The sequence below is a fragment of the Arachis hypogaea genome, chromosome 2, assembly GCF_003086295.3.
Source record: "Arachis hypogaea cultivar Tifrunner chromosome 2, arahy.Tifrunner.gnm2.J5K5, whole genome shotgun sequence".
Classification (NCBI taxonomy): domain Eukaryota; kingdom Viridiplantae; phylum Streptophyta; class Magnoliopsida; order Fabales; family Fabaceae; genus Arachis; species Arachis hypogaea.
Genome location: NC_092037.1, coordinates 73,219,731 through 73,242,354, shown reverse-complemented (window position 1 = coordinate 73,242,354; position 22,624 = coordinate 73,219,731). Strand labels below are relative to the sequence as shown.

General features: G+C 34.3%; 3 protein-coding genes and 1 pseudogene across 3 annotated transcripts; 2 read left to right on the top strand and 2 right to left on the bottom strand.

Moving 5' to 3' along the window:
• Positions 1-2,556: 2,556 nt before the first annotated feature.
• On the top strand, positions 2,557-4,098 carry LOC112748010 (UPF0161 protein At3g09310). Its single transcript, XM_025796219.2, has 4 exons — positions 2,557-2,891; positions 3,006-3,065; positions 3,479-3,619; positions 3,716-4,098. Exons 1-4 carry the CDS (start codon positions 2,660-2,662, stop codon positions 3,781-3,783), a joined length of 501 nt encoding a protein of 166 aa, XP_025652004.1. The 5' UTR covers positions 2,557-2,659; the 3' UTR covers positions 3,784-4,098.
• A 2,101-nt stretch (positions 4,099-6,199) lies between these two features.
• LOC112726930 (protein FAR1-RELATED SEQUENCE 5-like) lies at positions 6,200-9,816 on the top strand. The gene is made up of 6 exons (XM_025776507.1): positions 6,200-6,307; positions 7,136-7,881; positions 7,968-8,368; positions 8,629-9,390; positions 9,480-9,589; positions 9,685-9,816. The coding sequence occupies exons 1-6, from the start codon at positions 6,200-6,202 to the stop codon at positions 9,814-9,816; spliced, it is 2,259 nt and encodes a 752-aa protein (XP_025632292.1).
• Positions 9,817-10,941: 1,125 nt separating this feature from the next.
• LOC112719734 (uncharacterized) lies at positions 10,942-16,864 on the bottom strand. The gene is made up of 15 exons (XM_072209685.1): positions 16,782-16,864; positions 15,202-15,284; positions 14,855-15,122; positions 14,403-14,755; positions 13,924-14,043; positions 13,586-13,711; positions 13,380-13,505; positions 12,978-13,285; positions 12,481-12,862; positions 12,293-12,379; positions 12,090-12,221; positions 11,645-11,779; positions 11,459-11,562; positions 11,289-11,364; positions 10,942-11,190 (listed from the first exon to the last, which is right to left on the bottom strand). Exons 3-15 carry the CDS (start codon positions 15,078-15,080, stop codon positions 10,942-10,944), a joined length of 2,424 nt encoding a protein of 807 aa, XP_072065786.1. The 5' UTR covers positions 15,081-15,122; positions 15,202-15,284; positions 16,782-16,864.
• A 2,621-nt stretch (positions 16,865-19,485) lies between these two features.
• LOC112726924 (probable WRKY transcription factor 2) lies at positions 19,486-22,010 on the bottom strand (annotated as a pseudogene).
• Between the last annotated feature and the right edge of the window lie 614 nt (positions 22,011-22,624).

Sequence of the window (22,624 nt, the reverse complement as noted above, 5' to 3'; positions counted from 1 at the left end):
AGTCTCTCTCTCTCTCTCATTTCTAATACCTTTCAAGGATGGAGGAAGAGAGTTTATTAATTTTAAAAAGAATTATTTCATCTTAATTTTAATGAGAGTATCATGTGACACATTTTGGTTGTTAAATTAGTAATATAATATAGTTATATTTCAATTTTAATTATAATTAAAGAATGTTATGTTATATATTTTGATTGTCAAATTTGTAAGGGAGATAGAATTGGTGAAAAAATAAGAGAGATAGAAAAAGAAAGAGAAAGAATAAAAGAACTCTTTAATTAAAAAAAATAATTTAATTAAAATAAAAAAATGATATGTGATAAATTTTAGTTGTAAAATTAATAATAAATAATAGATTTAATATAAGTTAATTAATCTATCTTGAGACATCTCTGTCTTTTATTTATCATTTCTTTTCAATATAAGAAAAGAAAAATGCTAGGCTAGAATAATGCAGCATCACTTATATAGTATAAACTGTTCATATGAGAACATTTTATTACTATATTTTACTTATCTAACTAACATCATATATTTTGATTAAGTTTTTTGGGAATTCCACTGTATGGACAAGTACAATGATGTTGTTTGATCTATGTAAACGAATTTATCTAATAGGATAACGCTTTGTTAAGATTAAGGTAAGGTAATCTAGTAATGATCTAAGACAAATAGTCATTTGCTCAAAATACTAGCATACAATCATTTACATACTCGGCATGAAAAATTGGCTAACAATTGATAGATGAACCAACAAGAGTAATTATATGCTAGTTATATGTAACTTCTAAAAATTTATGAATGCCACTGACATCAATGGGAATCTGTGGTTAAGGTTGCTACACGTCGATAGCCTTTCATGGAGTAACTGCCGGGTGAATATCTTCACTTAAGGAGATAGAGTCTTCCAAAATAAGAGCTATGAGTTCTTTTTCTTCAGAAACTAAGGTAGCAACTTCCTTTGGCCATGATAAAAGAATGTCACCTTAAAGTGTTGCCCGTTTGATCATTTTACAGTCGAAGGAATGCCTAGATATTTATTCTATGCTTCTACGTGATGATTAGATTTGTAGGAGAGTTATTATTGAAAATTACTACTCTAGACTTATTGATGTTGATTTGCTAGTCACTAACTACGTCATAGTTTATGTATGGTATTATCACAACTCTCAAATGAAGCTTTACAGAATCTAAAAAAAATTATTTTACCAAATTGGTTATCGAACTGATTAGATTACTAGTTCATTAGTTTATTAGTTCAACTAATAAATTATTGGTTGAAATGACAGAATCAATCGTATGTAAATAAAAAATTAAAATAGTCAAAATCTAAAATTAAAATTTAAAATATATATTTTCACAGATATTTTAAAAATAATAAAATTTTAACAAATTATAATCTAGTTATTATTATATAAGTATATAAAATTTTAATATTTTTTCATAATAAAATTTTTTTATTTTTATTTTTATATTAAAGTAACTATTTTTTATTTTAATAATTAACTAATTAATTTATGTTTATTATATTGTTATATACTGTATGTATTTATTGAAAAATAATATTAATAAATATCATATAATTATAAAAAATAAATATATTATCATTAATAAAAATATTTAATATTTTTTATTTATACATGTTTAATAATATTTATATTAATAATTATGAATAATAAAAAATATAAATAAATTTAAAAATAAGTGAATATAAAATTAAATTAATATATAAAAAAATTATTGTACAATTTTATTATATAATAAATAATTAGTATATAAAATAATAAAAAATAATATAATTTAGTGACAAAGACAACATGCCTTCACATGGAAGACCCAGATTTATACCACATTTTTATTAATTTTAAAATTTTTTTCGAGCGATTCAATGGACTGATTTTTAGTTGATTTTGACCAATTTTCACTAATTTTAACCAATTTTTACTAGTTCTTTTTTTTAAATAGTCTTAAAATTAGATCGAATTGGTCAATTCAATCAAAAATTCGATTAATTGGATCTCAACTGGTTCGATCCGATTCTTACATATATGCTTTAAAATTCTTAGTTAAATAATTGACTAACAAAATATTCAAATTTATTATAATAAAATAATTAAATCTATATAATAATCTTACTTATAAAAACTTTCTAGTTTTTAGAATGATTACTTAGACTATTCAAAAGCGTTTGAAAGTTAAAATTGACACTGAAATTTAGTATTATGTTTAATAATTAGATATTAAAATTAAAATTTTAATTATAGACACAAAATTTTAATTTTTTAATATTTTTAAAATTTGAAGACACATAAAACTAAAATTTTTAAAAGCAAAAAATACAATTTTAATATTATTCATTTTTAAAATTAGTATTATTTAATTTTTAAAATTTTAAATCTAATTCTACAATTTTTTTAATAGAATTTTTTTTCCGATAGAATACTGAACTATAATTCAATTTTATATACATTACATTAATAGAATACAAAACTTAATTAATTTATATTCTTTAATCAATGTCAATCTTAATCTAAATCTCTCTTTCTTTTCTATGTACGTGTATTATTAATTTATTATTATAATCCATTCATTATATATCTATAGTCCAGGGGCGAAGCGGCAATAGCATTAGCAGCGGCGCGTATGTCGGCGCGTGGTTATGGCCTGCGTCGTGTATCTTCCGGTGCATCTGAACTTCCATTCCGATAACACTCCAACTCGCCTTCAACTCCGAAACCCTAATCCTAATTCTCTCAGAATCGAAGCCACTAACCGCAAGGCTCTCATCCTTCGCCTCCCTTCAAGTTCAAGAGCACCGCGCCATAATTGCACTGCAACTGTTCGTGCATTCGACGAACAAGATTCCAACCCCGAAACCGAAACACTGCAAGGTGCGCTCTCTCTCTCTTTCTCTCTCTCTTTCTCTCTCTCTCTCTCTCTCTCTCTCTCTCTCTCTCATAATATGGAAATGGGACTTACTACTTTAATTGTTTGTTCTTGTTCAGATGCTGAGGTCAACAATTTGGGAGTCCAAGCCGCTCTCTCCATGTTGAGGTTCTACAAAAGTAAGCAATTTTTTCTTTTTCAGCTTAACTTCCCTTCAAATATGAAATTAGATTTCCTCTGAGCTAATTATCCACTTGGAATTCCATTTGCTTTTTTTTTTTTTTTCATTTTATGTTTCATCTAATGTTTGTTCATTCTTTGGGTTTATGGTTGTAAATCAAGGAAAAAGTTTACTTCTATGTGCAGTTTCTTTATTTGTGTTTGTTCTTTACTATTTGGCATGAGAGATGTTAGTTCCAATATATATTTTTTTATCAATATTAGCCAACACTAAGCTAGCATTTTACTTTTATATTTGTTAGAATTTAGGATTTAAAGAATAAGATTTAGAATTGGCCAAGTATTAACGAAAAATAATAAATTTTATTGGAGCCTGTAACATTGCTCATTTGATATTGTTTCATGAATGCAGGGGAGATTTCACCAATCTTGCCAAAAAGTTGTCGTTATATCCCAACTTGTAGCGAGTATTCCATGGAGGCTTACAAGAGATATGGAGTTGTGAAGGGTACCGTCTTGACAGCGTGGCGCCTCTGTCGCTGCAATCCCCTCGGTATTGTCTTCTAACTTTGATATATGTTGTGTTTGCTTGCAGTTTGAGTTCTGGATGCTTAGATTTCCTAGCTAAATTCTGTTGAAAATTATGTAGGTGGGCATGGATATGATCCTCCTAGATGGTTTGGCGAAACTAGTCCGCGTGAAGAACTTGATGACTGAATGCTCGTTATACATACATAATCAGCTGTTCTGTTATAATATTATAGGTTTTTGCCTTTTCAGGGTTCTTTCTTTGGATTGATCATTGCCACCAAGCACCAATTTAGCATTTGAAGTCCTTATATGTGCTAATGTGAACTTGTAATAACTTCATTTATTTATTTTTTTGGTGTGGCTTTGTAAGAATGCAGTTGTTCTGTTGTTGACTTCTTGTAGTCTTATTGAAATTGGAGTGAGAAGATCTATGTCCATAACAGGAACTGGGAAGAAACATTGCTGATGATAATCAACTGAACATATTTGTTTGAAGTTTAAGTGCCAGACTTTTGTAGTCTTGAGTCCGACATGAAGATAGACATGCCATTCATATTAGGTTAACAACATTCGTTGATGCGTTTTACAAATGATAGGACTACGTTTTTTTCAAACCAACAAAAACGCCCTCGAAATTTCTTGGCATTGACAGAAACGTCCCATTTTTGTTGACGATAAAGATATCCTTAATAAATTTAAAATTGCGAAAGTGTCCATGAAGAAGGAATTCTTCCATTGACGAAACAAGCTGTTGTGGCTAAGGCACTTTCAAAATCCTACACCACTATCACTGAAAGACATACGGCTACCACCTTCAAAATCCACCATAACCAAAACCCAAATCACCAACACCACCAACAATCCCATAATCAAAACCCAGAAGCTAAAGGACTCATTACCAACACCTTCCCAGGGCTCGGCCCCCCCAGCCCCGACCTTCGCACCGGGAGTTGAAGGGTTTTATGACTTCGAGAGGCCAATAGAGAGAAAGAGGGAGGATCTGTTTTTCATAGAGTTTGCCTCGTAGCAAATTAGCAATTCTATTTGCCACGTCATTTTTTTGTTAACAGAAAAATTCCTTCTTCACAAATGGACACTTTTACGTTTTTATATTTATTAAAGATATTTTTGTCTTCAACAAAAATTAAAGATATTTTGTCAGCCCAAGAAAATTCAGGCGTGTTTTTAGTGGTTTATTTTTTTTTAAATTTGATTTTGCTATTTTATAGAAATATAGTTTTAGTACATAATTTGTTATTGTTTCATTTTCCATGTTGTAAGTTGTCAGTATATCGGTACTTTTTCGTTATGTGTACTCACTCTTATGCATCAAGAAGTTTTGTTAGCTTGACTAGCTAAGTAAGTCTGTTTACTGACTCTTATGGCTTAATAATCAAACTACTTAAGTATGCTTGTGATCAATTGAATTGCATTTGGTACCTTATATTGAAAATAATTTTCTTGTGTAAAATAAGCCTCTCACCCAAATTTAACCAATACTAAAATCAATGTGTTAAATATATGCATAACCAATAAAAAATAGAGATATACATCATTTGATATGGATCTCATATACCTCACTTATGTTAACAAAATTGAAAAACTAAAAAGGTGAGAGTGAGTAAGTGACACACAAGCTAATTAAGGCAAGTTTGGATAAATAACTTAAATAAGTTTTTTTTTAAAAAAAGAGCTTAAAATATAAAGACTTTTATTAATTAATAGCAATTTATAATTAAGTTATTTTGTGTTTGAATTTTTAGTTATAAAAGTACTTATTTTAAAGTTGTAGTGTTTAGATAAATAATTCAAAAAATAAAATTTTTTTTTTACAGAAGTGAATGAATATTAAAATAACAATGATAACAAATATTTTCCAATATTAAATGTTAATTTTATATAACCTAATTACTAATATTGTGTATGATATGGTAGGTGAAAATAAAAAATAAATATAAAATATGTGTCAATGTATATTATGTTACTGTTTTTTATTTTTTTTACTCCTATTAGAACTCCCTTCTCCTTTATTGAGGTCAAAAACTTGATATAACTAATTATGAAAAGGAAAAATATACGGAACCAACTAATAATCAGCCAAGAATGAAACAACATAATTAAAATATAATTAATTTAAAGTTATTAATTTATAATTTCATTTGTTTTTAAATTATTGTTGACAAGCAACAAAATATGAGGAAAGAAACGATTCTCGTAGGAGAGAATCACGGAAACATAGCATTCAGTTTCAACACCCTGGGTTACCCTTTCCAATTAGCGCCGTCATTCGTTTTCTCTCCCCCAAGAAGCATAGCCGCCTACTTCCTCCACCGTCTTTACCCAATCACTCAAGCTGTGTCGCCGCCGTTGTTTCATTGACCGTTGGGGCCGCTTTTCATTCACCAAGTAGCCGCCGTTGATGCATCACGTCCCCGGAAGCCTTGCATGCATGTCACGTTGATCATCATCACTTGCTTTAGACCGTCCACATCAAATCATATAAACCGTGACTCCGTCCTTGCTTCTTCTCGGTCCGTGCCTCTATTACTCTAAAAAGAAGAAGCAGCTGTGGCGGCGCAAATATTCTGTAAAAAAATTCTCCATGGAACGCTCAAATCCGAAAGGGAAACCGAATAGCACAGTGATCAATGCTAGTGAAGGCAATGATGAATTGAATGACGATGGCGTTGTTAATCAAGAGGGTTCCTTGGTACGTTCTATGTTGTATATGTTAGTATTGAATTGATGAATAGTTATATGAGAACCTGAAATGTGAATGTTTCTTTTCCATGTTTTTTAGATGTTTCTTAAATTTATTTCTTTGAAAAAAAATATCGGACACCGACGTTGCTAGTGGACATGTTAATAAGATATGATTGCAATTGAATACATTGGGTTGTGGAACAGACTATAATTAGCTAATGTCATTGATAATAAAACTTCCAATAGAGATAGACATAGATAGTGGATATGGAAATTAATTGGGTTGTGTGGAAGACATGTAACATCTATGATGGCAAAGACAAAATTATTGGTATTGTATATTGCCCCTAGATGTGCGTATAGTCCAAGATCTATTTCAATCACACTATGGTGTCCGTCTATGTCATAATGCATGCAATCAATTAAATGTTGTTATTGATTCATTGATTCCTAATAGAAATTTTTTATTAAAATGTGTGTTGTGAAGGCTTCTTATTCATGGTAATTAGATTATTAGCATTTGGGAAAATCTGGAGAAATAATTTGTTTATAGTAATAAAGTCTGATTGAGTGCTATATATGTTTTTATTTATTTGTTGATATGTTTTATTGGATTGCTTCATTATATAGTAATGGTCATAAGTGGATTAAAGTTCTGTCCCGGTTGTCTTTAATTGAAGGTCGACGAAATCACCGACGTCATGATGACGAGAAATGATGAGTTGGATTTAAGACACGAGATTTGAAGTATTTCTTATTGTGTGTTAGCACGTTATAGTTACCACTTTGATACTATCTTTAATTTGTATTTTGGTTATGTGAATTGGCTTTACAGTTGCCGAATCATAGTGGGCTCGGTGAAGAGGAAATCCCAGCCATAGGAATGAGATTTGATTCGCTGCATTTGGCACATGAGTTTTATGCAAGTTATGCAAAGAAATTGGGGTTTGTAACTAAAGTCAGGAACACGAACTTTGACAAGATGCGGAAGGACACAAAGATACCCATTAATCAGTCTCTTCACTGCACTCGAGAGGGTTATCGAGAATCTCGTGTTAAGGCAGCAACTAGGTCAAACAGAATAACAACCACGAGATGCAAAGCAAGAATGTATGTCATGCTGGACAGGGAGAATGAATGTTGGGTTGTGTCCAGGGTAGAATTGAGGCATTCTCACCCCTGTTCGGCTGATAAAGCTGTCCACTATCATGAGTACCCGGAGCTGACCATGCATGCCAAGTGTGTCATTACGGATAACGACGAGGCTGGCATAAGACCCAACAAGACGTATCTAGCACTTGCAAACGAAGTTGGTGGGTCTTCAAACCTGAGTTTCTCAGAAAAGGATGTCAGAAATTACATTACAAGCAATCTCCGATGCTCCGATGACAATGCGGACTTCAATGAGATGATGAATTATTTCCTTCGAATGAAAGAAATCAATCCCAACTTCTTTTATGCCATAGATGTTGACGATGCTAATAAATTTAGGAGCGCACTCTGGGTAGATGCAAGGTGCAGGGCTTCGTATGAATATTACGGAGATGTGGTGTCGTTCGACACTACGTACAGGAGAAACAGGTCTGCATAAATATTGGTGAATTGCATGAGCAGTTATCTGTTAAATTTGTCGTGTTACCTTACATTTGCTTTTTATGTATTCTCAGGCATGGTCTACCGTTTGCTTCCTTTGTCGGTGTAAACCACCATGGGAAGTCAACCCTTTTTGGCTGTGCTTTACTTGGCAATGAGGAGATCCCTAGTTTTGAGTGGGTGTTCACGCAGTGGGTGAGATGCATTGGGACTGCGCCAAAGGGTATCATTACCGACCAGTGCAAGGCGATGACTGGTGCTATAAGGAAGGTCCTACCTGATACTGTCCACAGATGGTGCATTTGGCACATAATGAAGAAAACACAATTCAAGCTTGGTGGCTACGCTAGGTATGGAGAGTTGAGTGCAATGATGAATCACATTGTGTATAACTCTCCTTCCAGTGAATCGTTTGAAGTTGATTGGGCTGCTTTCATCAAAGAATTTGCGTTAGGTCAGAACAGATGGTTAGCAGGTTTGTGATCGTTAAACTAAATCCCGTCTGTTGATTTCATGGTGCATATTTATTCATCTAATTTTATTACTGCCGGGTGTTTCCGTTCTTCTGTTTTTTCTTAATTTTATGTCAGCGGATGTTCTTTTCAATACACATACTAATGTTTCTTTTCATAGTGTGTCTGGATGTTTCTTTTATATGTTCTATCGATGCTTTGTACGTTGTCATCCTGTTGGTAACAAGCGACACTCTTATGCTATTTATTTTTTCCGGTGCAGATCTTTATGCGAATCGACGTAAGTGGGTGCCCATATTCTTCAAGAGTGAATTTTGGGCCGGCATGAGGAGCACACAGCGGAGTGAAAGTATGCACGCATTCTACGGTGGATACCTTCATTGCAAGAGTGGATTGGTTCAGTTCGTCCATGAATACGATAACGTGCTTGGAAACAAGGAGCAAAAAGAGCTTGAAGATGATGCTGCGGACTCGAAAGGAGTCATCCCATGTATAGGGAGCACAGGTATTGAGCGACAGTTTCAGCAGGAATACACCAGTAATATGTTCCGGAACCTTCAGCTGGAGGTAAGGAAAAAAACCGATTGTGTGGTTCGATCAACTGAACAAAAGGGAGATACAATTTCTATTAAAGTGGATGAGCAGAAGGTATTTTGGGGGAAGCCTGTCTACCATACCTTCATAATACAGTTTGACCCTTTGAGTCGAAAGAGTCGGTGTGAGTGCAATAAATTTGAATCTGTTGGTATATTGTGTTGCCATATCCTTGCGATCTGGTCATACTATAGAGTTGACACAGTATCGAGCTGCTATGTACTTCCTCGATGGAGTAAGAATGTCATCCGCAAGCACACTTACATTAAGAGTAGCCATGACGTGGCTCGTAGTAATGAAAGCCACAATTTATTTAGGAATCTGTGTTCGGAGTTCTATAACGTTGCTAAAGAATTTGTTGCTTGTGAAGAGGAAGCAGCCATCTTGCGAGCTGTCCTTTTGGATGCAAAGTCCAAGCTGACTGATCATCGTGCTAGCATGCGTTCCTGCACTCTTGATGGGACTCAGAATAGGATGCTCACACGGAGCACATGTGATGTTATTTTACATGACATACAGGGACCCTCAAGGTGAAAACCAAAGGACGGCCTAAGGGTAAGAGACTTGGAGCAGAGTTGGACAAGTCAATTAAGAAGTCAATGGAAAAAAGGAAGAGGAAATCACAACCGGTATGTGTCAGAAGTGACGTCTATGTTAAATTGTTTATATGGAATGGTGTTCTTGTTTCTCATAAGTTGTTCTCTTTGTGTTGTGGATCTTGTAGGATGTTGTTGACCTTCAGACAGATAATGATTGCCAAGGTTCTGTAGACAACAGATTTGAGGACTCTACTATATGGAATTCAGCAGATGGTGGCGGATTCATGGACCTGTTGAACTCTTTTAGGCATTTATAGCCATGTTTTTTGGCATGAGTAATTTGTCATACTTTGCTAGATTTCTTGGTCCGTTAGAAACAAATGAATAAACTCTTCATTTTCCTGTTTTGTCACTTTCATTTATCCTGTTTTGAAGTATTCATTAAAATAATCAAAAGTACATTTGTTCTTATTGTTCCCCAATATTTGGTTAGTATGGTTTTGAATAAATGAGGTATCACTGATTTGTTCGCAAAAAAATAAACGTATTAAATCCGGACCGAAAATTGCCATTTAAAAAAAATCCATTCATATGTCAAAGAAATGCACGCTGTCGTTAATGCGTAACACATGAAACATAGGATTCATATTCAAAATCATCCATTTTACAAGAAAAAGAAACATCCGTATGCCTATCAGTAGAATCATCTAATTAAAATCTTGGATAAAATCTAGACAGATTACGCTCGAAGGCCATGCAAAGGTTATACTTCCAGCGTCGTCACAATTTTAGCAACAGAAAATAATGGAAAAAAAAATAGCGCCTACACTTTGTTAACACCACGCTAGTAAATCGAATGAACTGTCACTTAAGCATAGTCATGCACAAAAGGGTTATAACAAAACACGAGCCGCATATTTTTGAATGAAGTACTCACAAGTTCAAATGACTAAGACTATATAGTTGATGAAGCATAATCAGAATCATCCAACTTACAAGGAAAAGTAACATCCGTGTGCCTATCAATAGCAACATCCAATTAAAATATTAGTTAAAACTAATTTCTTGAGAATCATGAAATACCTAACATACGAACCTGCTAAGGAGTATCTAATAAAACACGAGCAATTCACTTCTAAATTAAGTATATACAAGTTCAAATTCCTCAAATATGAAAGATCAAAAAATAATTTCAGAACCATCCAATTTACAAAGGAAAGAAACATCCTAGTGCCAAGCACGAGCAACATCCATGTAGAAGAGTCTTGAATGTCACCATCAACTTGACAAATTCTGCAACATGAAAACCTGAACCTGCAGTGAAACTGGCTTTATAAGGCTCACACGAATTGAATCTAAGTCAGCAAATGGGTATATGAACGCCTATAACTCTATCAGGAGGCCATGGATAGACTAAGGCATGTATATTGATTTTTTCTTACCTATGCATCTGTCTTCTTCTGTTGTCTCCCTCCCTTGGCTGGCTTTCTAGTGGGTAACCCCGCACGCTGTAGCATGCTCCTCGTGCTTGGTGCTGTGAAGGGTGATTTCACAGCCTTTGTCTTTTTCCTAGGCTGGTTGCGGCGCACAGGAGCGCTGTCCAATGCCTGCAGCGCCATCCCAATTTGTGAATTATGAAGACCCAAGACTATGTCTAGTATGATCTCATTCCTAAACTCCTGTACAACGTCCTGCATGATAATATTGTGTGGAAGGGTAATTTTAAATCCGTGAAAGAAACTGACTAGAAAGAGCTTCAAATTAATTGTTATAATATATCTAACTTCACCTTGTCCCAATGCTGCAAGGGTTTATCTAGACCCCAAAACTGCATGAACTTGATGACGAATACACCACAATCCGAGCTATATGTACAAAGAGAGAATATTATTTCCGGTCATGTTATCAATATCAAGTGAAGTGTTTTTAAGAGTATAGATAGGTGGCTTTTTAACTGACCCATTATCTTGTCTTGGCACGCAAGGATATAAACGAGGTAGACCGTCCTCCGTGTGCTCATATGCAGGAATCGTAACTTTTGCCATGTCTTCAATGAGTCTCCCCTGAAAAGCAGCAGCACGTTAGCAATGATACATTTTGAGTTACCTAGGCAAAAGCTGAACTAATTGACTGAGGTATACTTACCGCATAAGCATGTATTTTTAATCTTTCACTATTAGGTTCTCCTGTATACATACTATCCAGTACCCACAGCCTTTTCTGATATATCTCAAAGGCATACAACCACCAGTGACGATCGATACAAACTAGGGCAAACCACTGTGATGGAAACAGAGATAACAAAGCAGTTTCATGAGCAATGGAGTCACCAAATTCAAATATAACAAAATGTCTAAAACAATTAGCGTGTTGAGGAAAATATAATTCAACGAAAGCCAATCACATCTCAATTAAGTACATGCAGATTCAATTGCCTAAGACGTGAGAACTAAAAACAAATATCAGAACCATCCATTTGGCAATTAAAGGGAACATCCTGTTAACTATCACAAGCAACATCCAAGTAATAAACACGATACTGTAAGCACCTAACCCGAAAAATCAACATTCAACTATAGCATTAACTTACCCATTTTCGCGTCGAAGCTGCTATCTTGTCAAAAAATATAGAATCATCACCGAAGTGAGGACCCAGCCCTACATAGCTAACAGTAGGAACCTCCCTGAAGGAATCCAAGTTCCTCTTGTGCAACACAGTTTCCTATACAAAAAGCACAATTTAGGATCAGGCCTCAAATATTGATCAATAAGAAGACACCAATTTGTGCATACCAAAATTCCCGAAGGAATACAGTAATAGTCATTCTTAAACCGCAACGATTCTGAGTCATTAAATGTTGAACACATCCAATGAATGATCTGTATAAAAAATTTACATTGCGTTAGGGTCATATGTTTGTTCCACCAAATATATTAAGAAACATATTCATTCTATTAACGTCTTAGAGTGATCTACTTACGTTGCTGGTGACCCAGTGCCGGGGTAGCAATGAGCAGATGTCCTCTCGGAGCAATGATAGATGTTGCTTTCCTTCATATGCCGCCACAACCTGATTCTGCTCCGACGAACGATTGGCAGCCCATCGCCGCAATCGCTCCTCATCAACCTCGTCCAGCTTTCGCCCTTTTAGCAGTGGATGAATCTTTATAGGGGTATATTGGGTGAGCATCTGTTCCGTCTGAGTCATGCCCGGTGAAATCTTCTTGCTTGGTGGGCTAGGAGTCTTGCAAGACGGAGAGGCTGGCATCACGATCTGCAGTGGTCTCGTGTTCTGCAGTTGTTCAAGGTATTGCCATATTTGTTCACTCTCGGGGTCTCGGTTCGAAAGGAAATTGGGATTACTGCAAATAACTCAACCTATGTTAGAGAAAAAGTAGTAGTATACGGATGCAATTCCTAATTTATTAAAAAGCAAAATAGAATCTTGAATGAAATAGTTTTGCATAGAAGACTTGCCCGTCGAACTCCCATTCTTCATGTTTCACCAAACTAACGGAGAGTGTTCCTGCATCGGGAAAGCTAGAGACAGGTGTTGCTTGGGCAGCGTTATCCTTATTGAGGTTCACTTCATGCGGATCAGCATTTGGTTTTTGTTGGTCATCCCTCTGGTTATAAAGTCGGCACATCCTCTTGGCCAGAGGCTCATTCTCCTCATCATCATCTGTGCTAATTGGGAGTTCCTTTTTCTCAGATTGCTTTGGGCTGGACCTACGTGATCGGTCCTTCTTAGCCCCTCTATTTTTTTGCACACCACTCCTGCTATGCTGTTTTATGCATAATGATTATGTTGGGTAAAGAAACATCCAATTACATTGAAAAGAACCTAATAAACTTATGCAATGCTATCAATATACTCACTCTCGGGTTAGTTTTAGATTCGTCTGTGCGGCGTGAAGTGCTTCTAGTAGGAGGTGGAGCTGTTGTGCGTCCACTTGTTTGTCTTTCCTGTGACACCTGCCTTCTCTCTCCACAAACCGAGCTCCCCTGTTTGAAGTGATTGCATGAACCGAATTAACCATAGCGAACTAAATTTGTTAATTAACATGATAAAGTATCGTGTTTACCCTTGGCGGCACCGAATCCTTTCGCCCATGCTTCTGTGGTGCCTTTTTTCCCGTTTTCCTCCTTGCAGCTTGCGGTGAACGACCCTTTATGTCCTCAACTACACCCTGTCTAGTCAAAAGACGTCCCTGATTTAAGAAATGAAGAGAATCAATGATCTTAATCGAATGCTAAGGCACCACCAAAAGAGAACCCAGAAAACAGAATGATAAAACGGCAAGAAACATACTTAGAGTCAACGAAAAAAGGAAAAAATAGAAAAACATATTCACTCATCTGATGGGCATTTTCGACCTTCATAGTGGCATAACTTAACCTTTTACAAGAGTGAAATGAGTACCTCGGATATAATATACTGCGCCTTCTTTTCTAGCATCTCCGAGCTCCACGCATCGAGCCATGGCTCAGGCTCAAGACAATTGTCGAGCAGACCGTATTGCAACCGCTGAAAATAGAGGATCTACACAGAGGACGGGCACAAGTCATTTTATACATGAAGAAAAATCAGGATGAATATACTATTAACTTGAACAGTTAGCATGAGATACGATAGAAGATTCTATTTTGCTAGCAGTCAACTGGAATATAGCAAGCGACACAGAAATATTGCCAGGAAACATTTAGATGAAATCATACACCGAAGCATCCAAAATTAGTAGACAAATATTCAAGTAACTCATCAACATATCAGTAAATATCAGACAAATAACAGTACCAGAGACTGAACTCTCCAAACTAATGTAAAGCAAATTACTGTTATACAATTTATTTTGTTCAGAAAATGACATACTAAATTTGGCAATGTTCATTGCGTCATACCAGCATGACGAACATGCAGCCTTCACACGTTTTGTTCCCTTTCAGCTTATACTTTTCGACTGCCTTATCAAACCACTTCATAGTTTCCAACGGCCAGTTGAATCTCCGCGGATCAGAAACATCTAACACTGCGTAGATGTGCCATGGAGAGAGAACCTGTTGAGTGGTGGGGCACAGGAACATTTTCATCACCACCAGTAGAAAGTACCTCCTGAACTCCATCCTATCTGATTCCGTGACCATTGGACAACTGTAAACTAAATCCCGAAGCTCGGTTGTTGTCCGTCTATGGAATCTTTTTTGAATGGCCACGTGGGACGGATTACTCTCATCGAGAGTTGGAAATGGATCCCCTACAACATGTTCATGTGTTATAGCATTGTAATATTACATGCCCAAAGTTATTTATGCCAGCACGCCTATGCAAAAGTAAGTAAGATATAGGAACTTACCTTGAGACGGAAGGCCGAAGACCTTCCCGATTAGCTCGGCATTGAGGCGGATGTTGCCTATGTCGAGTACAAAAGTTCTCTGCTTTACTTGATACGACTCAGCCAGGTGAACCATGATGGCTTGCTTTACAGACCAATTTGGAACACGCCGCAAGAATCCGAATCCAATCTCATCAATCTCCGCAAGCTTCTCAACGGAGTTATTATTAGATAGCGTTCTCATCATGTTATGAATGTAGCTGGGTGAGCATCGGGACTCTAACAATTTCTGTTAATTTTTACACCAACGGTAAGTCACACATACGATAATATGAATGGTAAACTGTGAAAGGTAAAAATCATGTTACCTTTTTCCCATGTTGGTTGGTTTTGTTGCAAATCAATACCGCTACAGTCTCACAGAAAACAGCCCCCAAACATTTAACGGAAACTGCTATACAAAGAGAATATGCAACATCAGAATAGTTCTCAATTAATACAATATCAAACTAACATTCAAAGTAGTAATTCTAACTACAGAAACATCCATTCGCTAGTTATAGCAATTTAGCAACATCCAACAAATGGTCCCTGAAGCTAATCATAGATTACAAAACTAGCATAAACCATTTCAAACCCAATCTCAGTTAGAAAAAAAATCATAATTAGTGTTCTTTTAATTAGCTTGAGTCACTGATATGTCAATATACATATTCCTAACTTATTAAGTGCACGTACATATATGGAATTTGAATCCTTGCAAAGAACCATAAGCAATTAAGAAATTTGATAAATAGTGCTTGGAGTTCAATTTGAAAAAATGAATACCATAAGAAATTTGCATGTTGTGGCAATTTCATGTAGTAATGATAGGTGCATATAGATTTAATTTCTACGATAATAATATTTGCAAACAAAAATTAAGCTGTCCTGAACAAATAAAGTCATATTTAATATCAGTCATAACAGAACTCAGCAAATTGTGTTCCACCAATATGATTCACTCACTGTATGTATAGTATATAAAGCTCATCATATATAATACAAGTACAAATTATTTAATCTTTATATAGGCTTAACTCTGGCAATTGATGAATTACCTAAATAATATTAGTGAAAAAAACAAATTTTGTTGTTGATGGTTTTTGAATTCATATCAAACCCAATTTCAATTAGAAAATATATCACAATTACCATTGAAGTACCTATCTTATTCCCAATGAATTTAAAAAAAAAAAAAACACTCCTTAACCAAAGATTACAAATAAGCCCATAGCATAAAGCTCCAAGGAAGAAACACCCTTCAACAATAAAACATGTATAAATAAAGACATTGTCTTTACACATATGTTCCACTTGGTAAAGAACTACATACACCCAAAAAAGGGGTCAAAAAGTAACAATTACAATAACAACAATAGCACCATTCACGTGTTCAGAAGTAAGCAAATCATTTTTTGTTGTTGGTGGTTTTTAAATTCATCTGAAACCCAATTCCAATTAGAAATTATATCAAAATTACCATTGAAGTACCTATCTTAGTCCCAGTGAATTTAAAAAAAAAAAAAAACCACTCCTTAACCAAAGATTACAAATAAGCCCATAGCATAAAGCTCCAACAAAAAACACCATTCAACAATATAACATGTATAAATAAAGAAACGGTCTTTAAATATATGTTCCACTTGGTAAAGGACTACATACATCCAAAAAGGGTCAAAAATTAACAATTACCGAGCCAACAACAGCACAATTCACGTGTTCCTCATAAGCTTCTTTGAATTATCATCAAAGTTCAATTTTTTTTCTAGGAAACTTACAAACTCCAACAGATTTCATCTAAAATCTCGTATAAATATTGATCATAAAACCAAACTTTTTTGGATTGAGTTTTATCTATTAAGAATATAGCCAAATTCAATTAGGGATCAAGAAAAAACATATTTACCTGTGATCAAACTTCCGAATAACAATAAAAGATGCAGCTAATACTCTTGGAAACAACCAGTGATGCACCGAGATTGTATTACCTGATCAAAACCAAGAAAGAAGAAACACCCACTCAATTAAAATTCACCATTACCATTACATAGAAAACTACTTCAAATTCTGTTTTCAAAACATGCATAAGAAATCAAAGTAAAACATCTACCTTACCTGACAATTGGTGAGACGATCAGAAGATGCTGGGCTGGAGAACTGGAGGAACACCGGCGGATGGCGCAGCTGCAACAGTATGCTTCCTGTGCGCCGGGTATACCTGCATGCAGCCGCAGAGTTCCCGGAGGTGTGGAGGCACGAGGCGGGCTGAGGCTTCAGCGCGGGGTTGCGGCGGGCGTAGAAGACAGGGAAGAGGTTCTGCGATTTTCCCGGTGGTGTGGCGCCTTTGAAGGTGTTTTTGAAAGTTCTGGTAAAACGGTGAAAGTAGGGTTTCTAATGAGGGTTATTCTTGTTAACCGTGGGTTAATTTTTTGGATGTTGGAGCCAATTGGGCTTCCGGTTTCAAGCCCAAATACATTTTGGCTGATTCTTGGCTGATGGATAATTGGTTCCCTAGCATTATTGTTATGAAAATAATAGCAAGTTATAAAATCACATGTGATAAAAAATAATATCTAGAAGGAATATATGTAGGTTGTTCAGATGCAATATTATCTGAAAATAGTGGTGAAGGATCAATACTTCTATCAGATGAATCATTACGTGAAAATGGTAAGATTTGAAATATTGTCTGAGAATGATGGTGGAATGATAGTGGAGGCCAGTGCTTCTAGTAGACCTTGCGTGAAGATGGTGGTGAAGGATCAGTATTTTTCACAGAATCAAAAAGGAAAGTAAATTTTTTTGTTTTGAAATTAAATTTTTTTTAAAGAAGTGGTAGAATCATTTATCGAAAAGCTGTGAATTAACTTCTTGAGAAATTAAATTTTTTTTTAAAATGATGTCAAACATACATATTTTAACTTTTTATAATTTAAAAGTCAAAAAAAGTAACTTCTGCTACTTATCAAACGGATTCTAAATCTCTTTGTAGCAAAATTGATTTTTATTATGGAAAATTCTTTTTTGTTGACGGAGAAAAAAAAAAGCATGAGATATGACAGGTAGGTGATTATAATGTATTCATTTTAGTAGGTTGTTAAGGAAATTTAATTAGGAAAAAATTAAGGGGTGTTATATGGGTTGTTGGGTTGGAAACATGAGCTGTGGAACTGAGCAGGAGATATTGGGCCTTTTTTCTACAACTATATTACACCTAAATTAAAATCAGTTATGAAAGTATGAAAAATACACACTAAAAATAAATTAAAATACATATATTTATATATAAATATATTTGTAGTTGATTTTGATATATAAATAATATTTTTATTTTTTTCGTATATTTTTATAATAGGTGTTTTGAATGAGAGGAAAAGGAGAATGTAGATAATTTATTGTATTTTTTGTAGAATGTATGTGTTTTCACTTTAATTTAAAAGCTAGATCAAAATATAAATTAACAAAATATAAAAATAAATAAATTTTTATTCATTTAATTAAAAAAACTGTGTTAGTCAAATACAGTTTTCTTATTGATATTTTCACTTTGATAGCTCAATTAAAATGAAGAATTAAATTATAAAATAAAATAGAATCTTGATAATTTAAATTTATATCTTTTCTTTTCATTCAGGTAAAATTATATAATAGACTAGCTAATTATATAAAATTAATATGATTTCATCGTACTTTTTTCTATTTTTTTCAACTTTTTTTTTATTTTCTCTTTTTTTTTCTCTCTTTTTTAGTTATCATCATCATTAATATTGATAAGATGTATTTCTATTATAATTAATTACCATCAATATTAAATTAATAAAAAATAATCTAAATAACAGTTTATCTAGTTATTGATAGTAGGTGATTCAATTTATAAAAATATAAGTCGAATGAATTTCTATTATTATGTTTTCCTTGCAAACCAAGCACATGAAGAAACATAGTTATTTATTACTACAATCATTCTCTTCTTGTTGACTGCATATCTGCCAAATTCTCATCTATTCTCATGCAGGGACAGTTTATCTGGTTATTGGTAGTCAGTGATTCAATTTACAAAAATATAATTTGAATAGATAATTTTGATTATTATCTTTTCTTGTAAATCAAGCACATGAAGAGACATATTTATTTACTACTGCAATCATCCTCTTTTTGTTGGCTGCAGATCTGTCAAGTTCCCATCTATTCTCATGCAGGGAGCTGCTGAAGGCACCAAGAAAAATATGACAAAAGATTGAAATTCATAAGGTTAATGAAAATGAAGTTTATGTACTCTTCCTGTACTATTGTTATAATTAATTAATATTAATATTAAACTAATAAAAAATAATATAGGTAACATTAACACTTATTTCTTGCTCTCTTCTCATTTTTCTCTTATTCTCACCTTTTTTATTATTCTCATATACACAAATATACCTTTTGACATATTATGAAGAATGTCAACACATTACACAAGAGACTGAATAAGAATAACTGATGAAAAGGTTCACCTATGTAAATGTATGCCTGCGCATTATATACGCATATATATGTATGTATATATATATATTTGTGAATGTAAAACATTTGGATTTTTTTTAAAGAAATAATAAAGGAATGAAATTTTACATGTGAGGTCCAAGGGGCATGCGACTCATGAGATCTTGGTATGAGCTACTGGGCAGGTTATGACGCTCAGGAATAGGCTCCACATTTGGTTCACCCTTGGCAACATGAATCCCATCTCATTAGGAGGATGTTGTTGTTGCGTTGCCAAGAATGGATGAACCGGCATCACAAGAAGCTTTGCTTGCCCGGGGCCGAATTCAGGTATCGCCAAGTTCGGCAGAAGAGGTTGATTCATTCCAAAGGAGAAGCCATGTGGAGGTCCTAGCTGCTGCCTCCCCGGTAGGTTGAATGCACCGAGGGCAGGAGGCCTCTCAAGCCTTCCAATGCCACCCGGAACTTGAGTTGGTTGAATGCAGAATGCCAGGTGCTTGCCCGGGAACACTGCCAGAAGCATTAGCATTGACATGACCGCTAAAGCGTGCGGCAGGAACATCATGGTTGTGCCTTGCCCTGGTATGCAGTGATTACAGACTTAAGGTCGTGTGATACTCTCTCAACGTGTTTCCTCACAGTGTAGCCTGCATTGGTGCACTTGTAGTAACTCCTACAGCAATACAGAAACAGGCTAATCCCCAGTTCAGCTTTGCAAGTTGCAACATAAAGTGCATGAAGATGAAGGGGAATAAGAGATCAACAAAATAGTTAAGAGGAGAATGGCTACCTCGGGTTGGGATTTCCTTTGACAACCTTCTGCCCATATTTCCTCCACAGATAACCATCGTCAAGGATGTCTACTTCGCTGGTAGTTTGTACAACAACTCTAGGTTCGCGAATAGCTCTAGTAGCTCCACTAAACTCTGTTGCATATGATTCCAGTTTCCTGAGAATTAAATAGTTGATTTCACTTAGGCAAATAATAGTTTCTGAAATTATTTTTATTTAAAAAAAAATAAAAGAAGCAATGCCAAGTACCATTTTTAGATTCTGATTCATCTCCTTCCCCATCATATCCTAATGATACACTACCATGAGTACCTGAATCATCATCATCATCTTCATTAGAAAAGTAGAAGAGGCATCCACCGCATCTCCGGAGTCAAACTGAGTACCATTTTGAGCCTGTGAATTGATGGACTGGTTACAATAATCGGGGGCAACAGATGCTGATGATGTCACTTCAAGGTTGTCATTCTTCCAATTAGCAGCTTCGGTTACATTCCCTTTCTGTAAATTAGCCCTCTCCGTAGCTGCCACTTTGTCGTTCAACATGCTCCGGATTGTCCATTTGCATGTCACTTGGAGGGTTGGTCGAAGCTATTCTTAAAGCGGCGATTCGGAGGAGGTTTAGGGTAGTTGTGTACTCCCTTATAGATGATCTTTGTTATGTGGCCTTCATGAGATTGTTCTACTTTATCTTTCACAGGACAATTTGAATGTGTACACTTGTAGTAACTTCGTGGGTACTCGCTACCCTTAACTTGCTTCTGGCCATATTTTCTCCCATTATATCCATCTTCAGATGGTGCACCACCAAAACCAGCAGCCATTGAGTCACCGTTCCCTCTTGGCTCTCCCTCTTCATCTGTTTGCTCTTTAAGTTGTGGCGAATGCTCAACGCTAACACCGACAGTATCCTGTTGAGGAGATGACTCAATAATGTCTGGCTGAAGATAGAGGCCATTTTTTTTTTCTGAGTTTGAGATTTTACTACATCAGCACTTCGCGATTGAAAAGAATGTTCTGACTGAACAGGACCTCAACGCCAGGAAGAGATTGTTGAGCTATTGTAATAGGATTCATCTGCAAGCAGGAGATAGAATAAACAACCCAAATATCCCATATTATGTGCATATGAAGATAATTAAACCAGATGTATTAACTGTTTTACTCCATATGACTTGTCAAATTTTTGTACATATGGCATGTCATATTGGATTAAAATTTAAATTCTAACCTCCAATGGCAAAGAAATACTTCTAAGATGTACTTACTTTTTTGGCAGCGCCTTGATAAAAAGAGGAGCCTAAATCTGTCGTAGGCTTGAACGCAAAGGATGATGCATAAATATCATTAAAGTTGTTATCTTTGCATCTTTCAGGAGCATCGGATGATATGTTGCCGTTTGAGATGAATGGAATCTTTCGAGTTGTTAGAGATGGTTGTGCCTGCAATTATACAGAAAAGCACTACAATGGGTAGTCTAGATATTTAAATAAAATTTAATATTTTTTTCAGTACTCTCAATATTTTTTTAGTATTCTAATAGAATAATAAAATTATAATACAAACCAAAAAAATATTTCATAAAAAAAATAACAATAACAATAAAAGATTTTATATAAACAAAAAATAATAAAAATTTTATAAAAAAATAATAGTATGGATAAGAGGGTATTAGAAAAAAAATATTATAAAAAAATAAACATATAAATAATGAAAGGCACAATTAGTATATAAAAAATAAATTTTAATCCAATGTAAAATAGTGAACCCAAAAGCTAGAATGGGTAGTTTTTGATAAAGGGAATGCTCCATAAAGACGCTTAAAAAGTCTTTTTGTAAAGACATTTACGTGTGGCATTATTGTTAGACGTATTAATAAACTGATTGTTTTTAAATTTCTTAGCAAATTAGAATAAAATCAATTTTTTATAACAATTACAATAATTTCAATTTTTTTAAGAATTTAATTGTATTTTTAAATTTTTAAGAATTTAAATGTCCGTAAAACAAAAAGTCAGGGATATATTTATCTTTTTGTCAAAAAAGTTAAAGATATTCGTTTTAAATTGTATAATTCGATCGGATTAAATTGGATCTAATAATTATAATACAGACAATTGGGTTTATTATTGTTGCTATAATAAACTGATTTTGTTCTGATTTATTAAAAAATAAATTATTATCCGATATAATAAAAATGTCCAATAATAACATGACATGTGTGAATGTCTTTTAAAAAAAAATATTTTTAGTGTCTTTATTAAAGTGATCTCTTTTTTATAAACCTGAGTTAAATGATAGAAATCATTTTTGCTTATAGAAGATAAAAAAAAATTGCCAAACATACAAATAAAGCATTAAAGAAACTCAAACTCGTTTCTCTCATTCCCAATGCAAAATCAAACACACCCTGATTGTTGAATGAAATGGTGCAAAGCAACATCAAACCTGTTCTCCATACCTATAACATAC

What these genes read in the sequence shown, in the direction of transcription:
- LOC112748010 (XM_025796219.2), top strand. Translation starts at nt 2,660, where the DNA reads ATGGCCTGCGTCGTGTATCTTCCGGTGCATCTGAACTTCCATTCCGAT. An exon ending in CATGTTGAGGTTCTACAAAA is followed by an intron (nt 3,066 to 3,478) that starts GTAAGCAATTTT and finishes TCATGAATGCAG; the next exon opens with GGGAGATTTCACCAATCTTG. An exon ending in CTGTCGCTGCAATCCCCTCG is followed by an intron (nt 3,620 to 3,715) that starts GTATTGTCTTCT and finishes AAAATTATGTAG; the next exon opens with GTGGGCATGGATATGATCCT.
- LOC112726930 (XM_025776507.1), top strand. Translation starts at nt 6,200, where the DNA reads ATGGAACGCTCAAATCCGAAAGGGAAACCGAATAGCACAGTGATCAAT. An exon ending in TTAATCAAGAGGGTTCCTTG is followed by an intron (nt 6,308 to 7,135) that starts GTACGTTCTATG and finishes TTGGCTTTACAG; the next exon opens with TTGCCGAATCATAGTGGGCT. An exon ending in TCAGAACAGATGGTTAGCAG is followed by an intron (nt 8,369 to 8,628) that starts GTTTGTGATCGT and finishes TTTCCGGTGCAG; the next exon opens with ATCTTTATGCGAATCGACGT.
- LOC112719734 (XM_072209685.1), bottom strand. Translation starts at nt 15,080, where the DNA reads ATGATGAGAACGCTATCTAATAATAACTCCGTTGAGAAGCTTGCGGAG. An exon ending in AATCTAAAACTAACCCGAGA is followed by an intron (nt 13,286 to 13,379) that starts GTGAGTATATTG and finishes TGCATAAAACAG; the next exon opens with CATAGCAGGAGTGGTGTGCA. An exon ending in GTGCCAAGACAAGATAATGG is followed by an intron (nt 11,365 to 11,458) that starts GTCAGTTAAAAA and finishes TTGTACATATAG; the next exon opens with CTCGGATTGTGGTGTATTCG.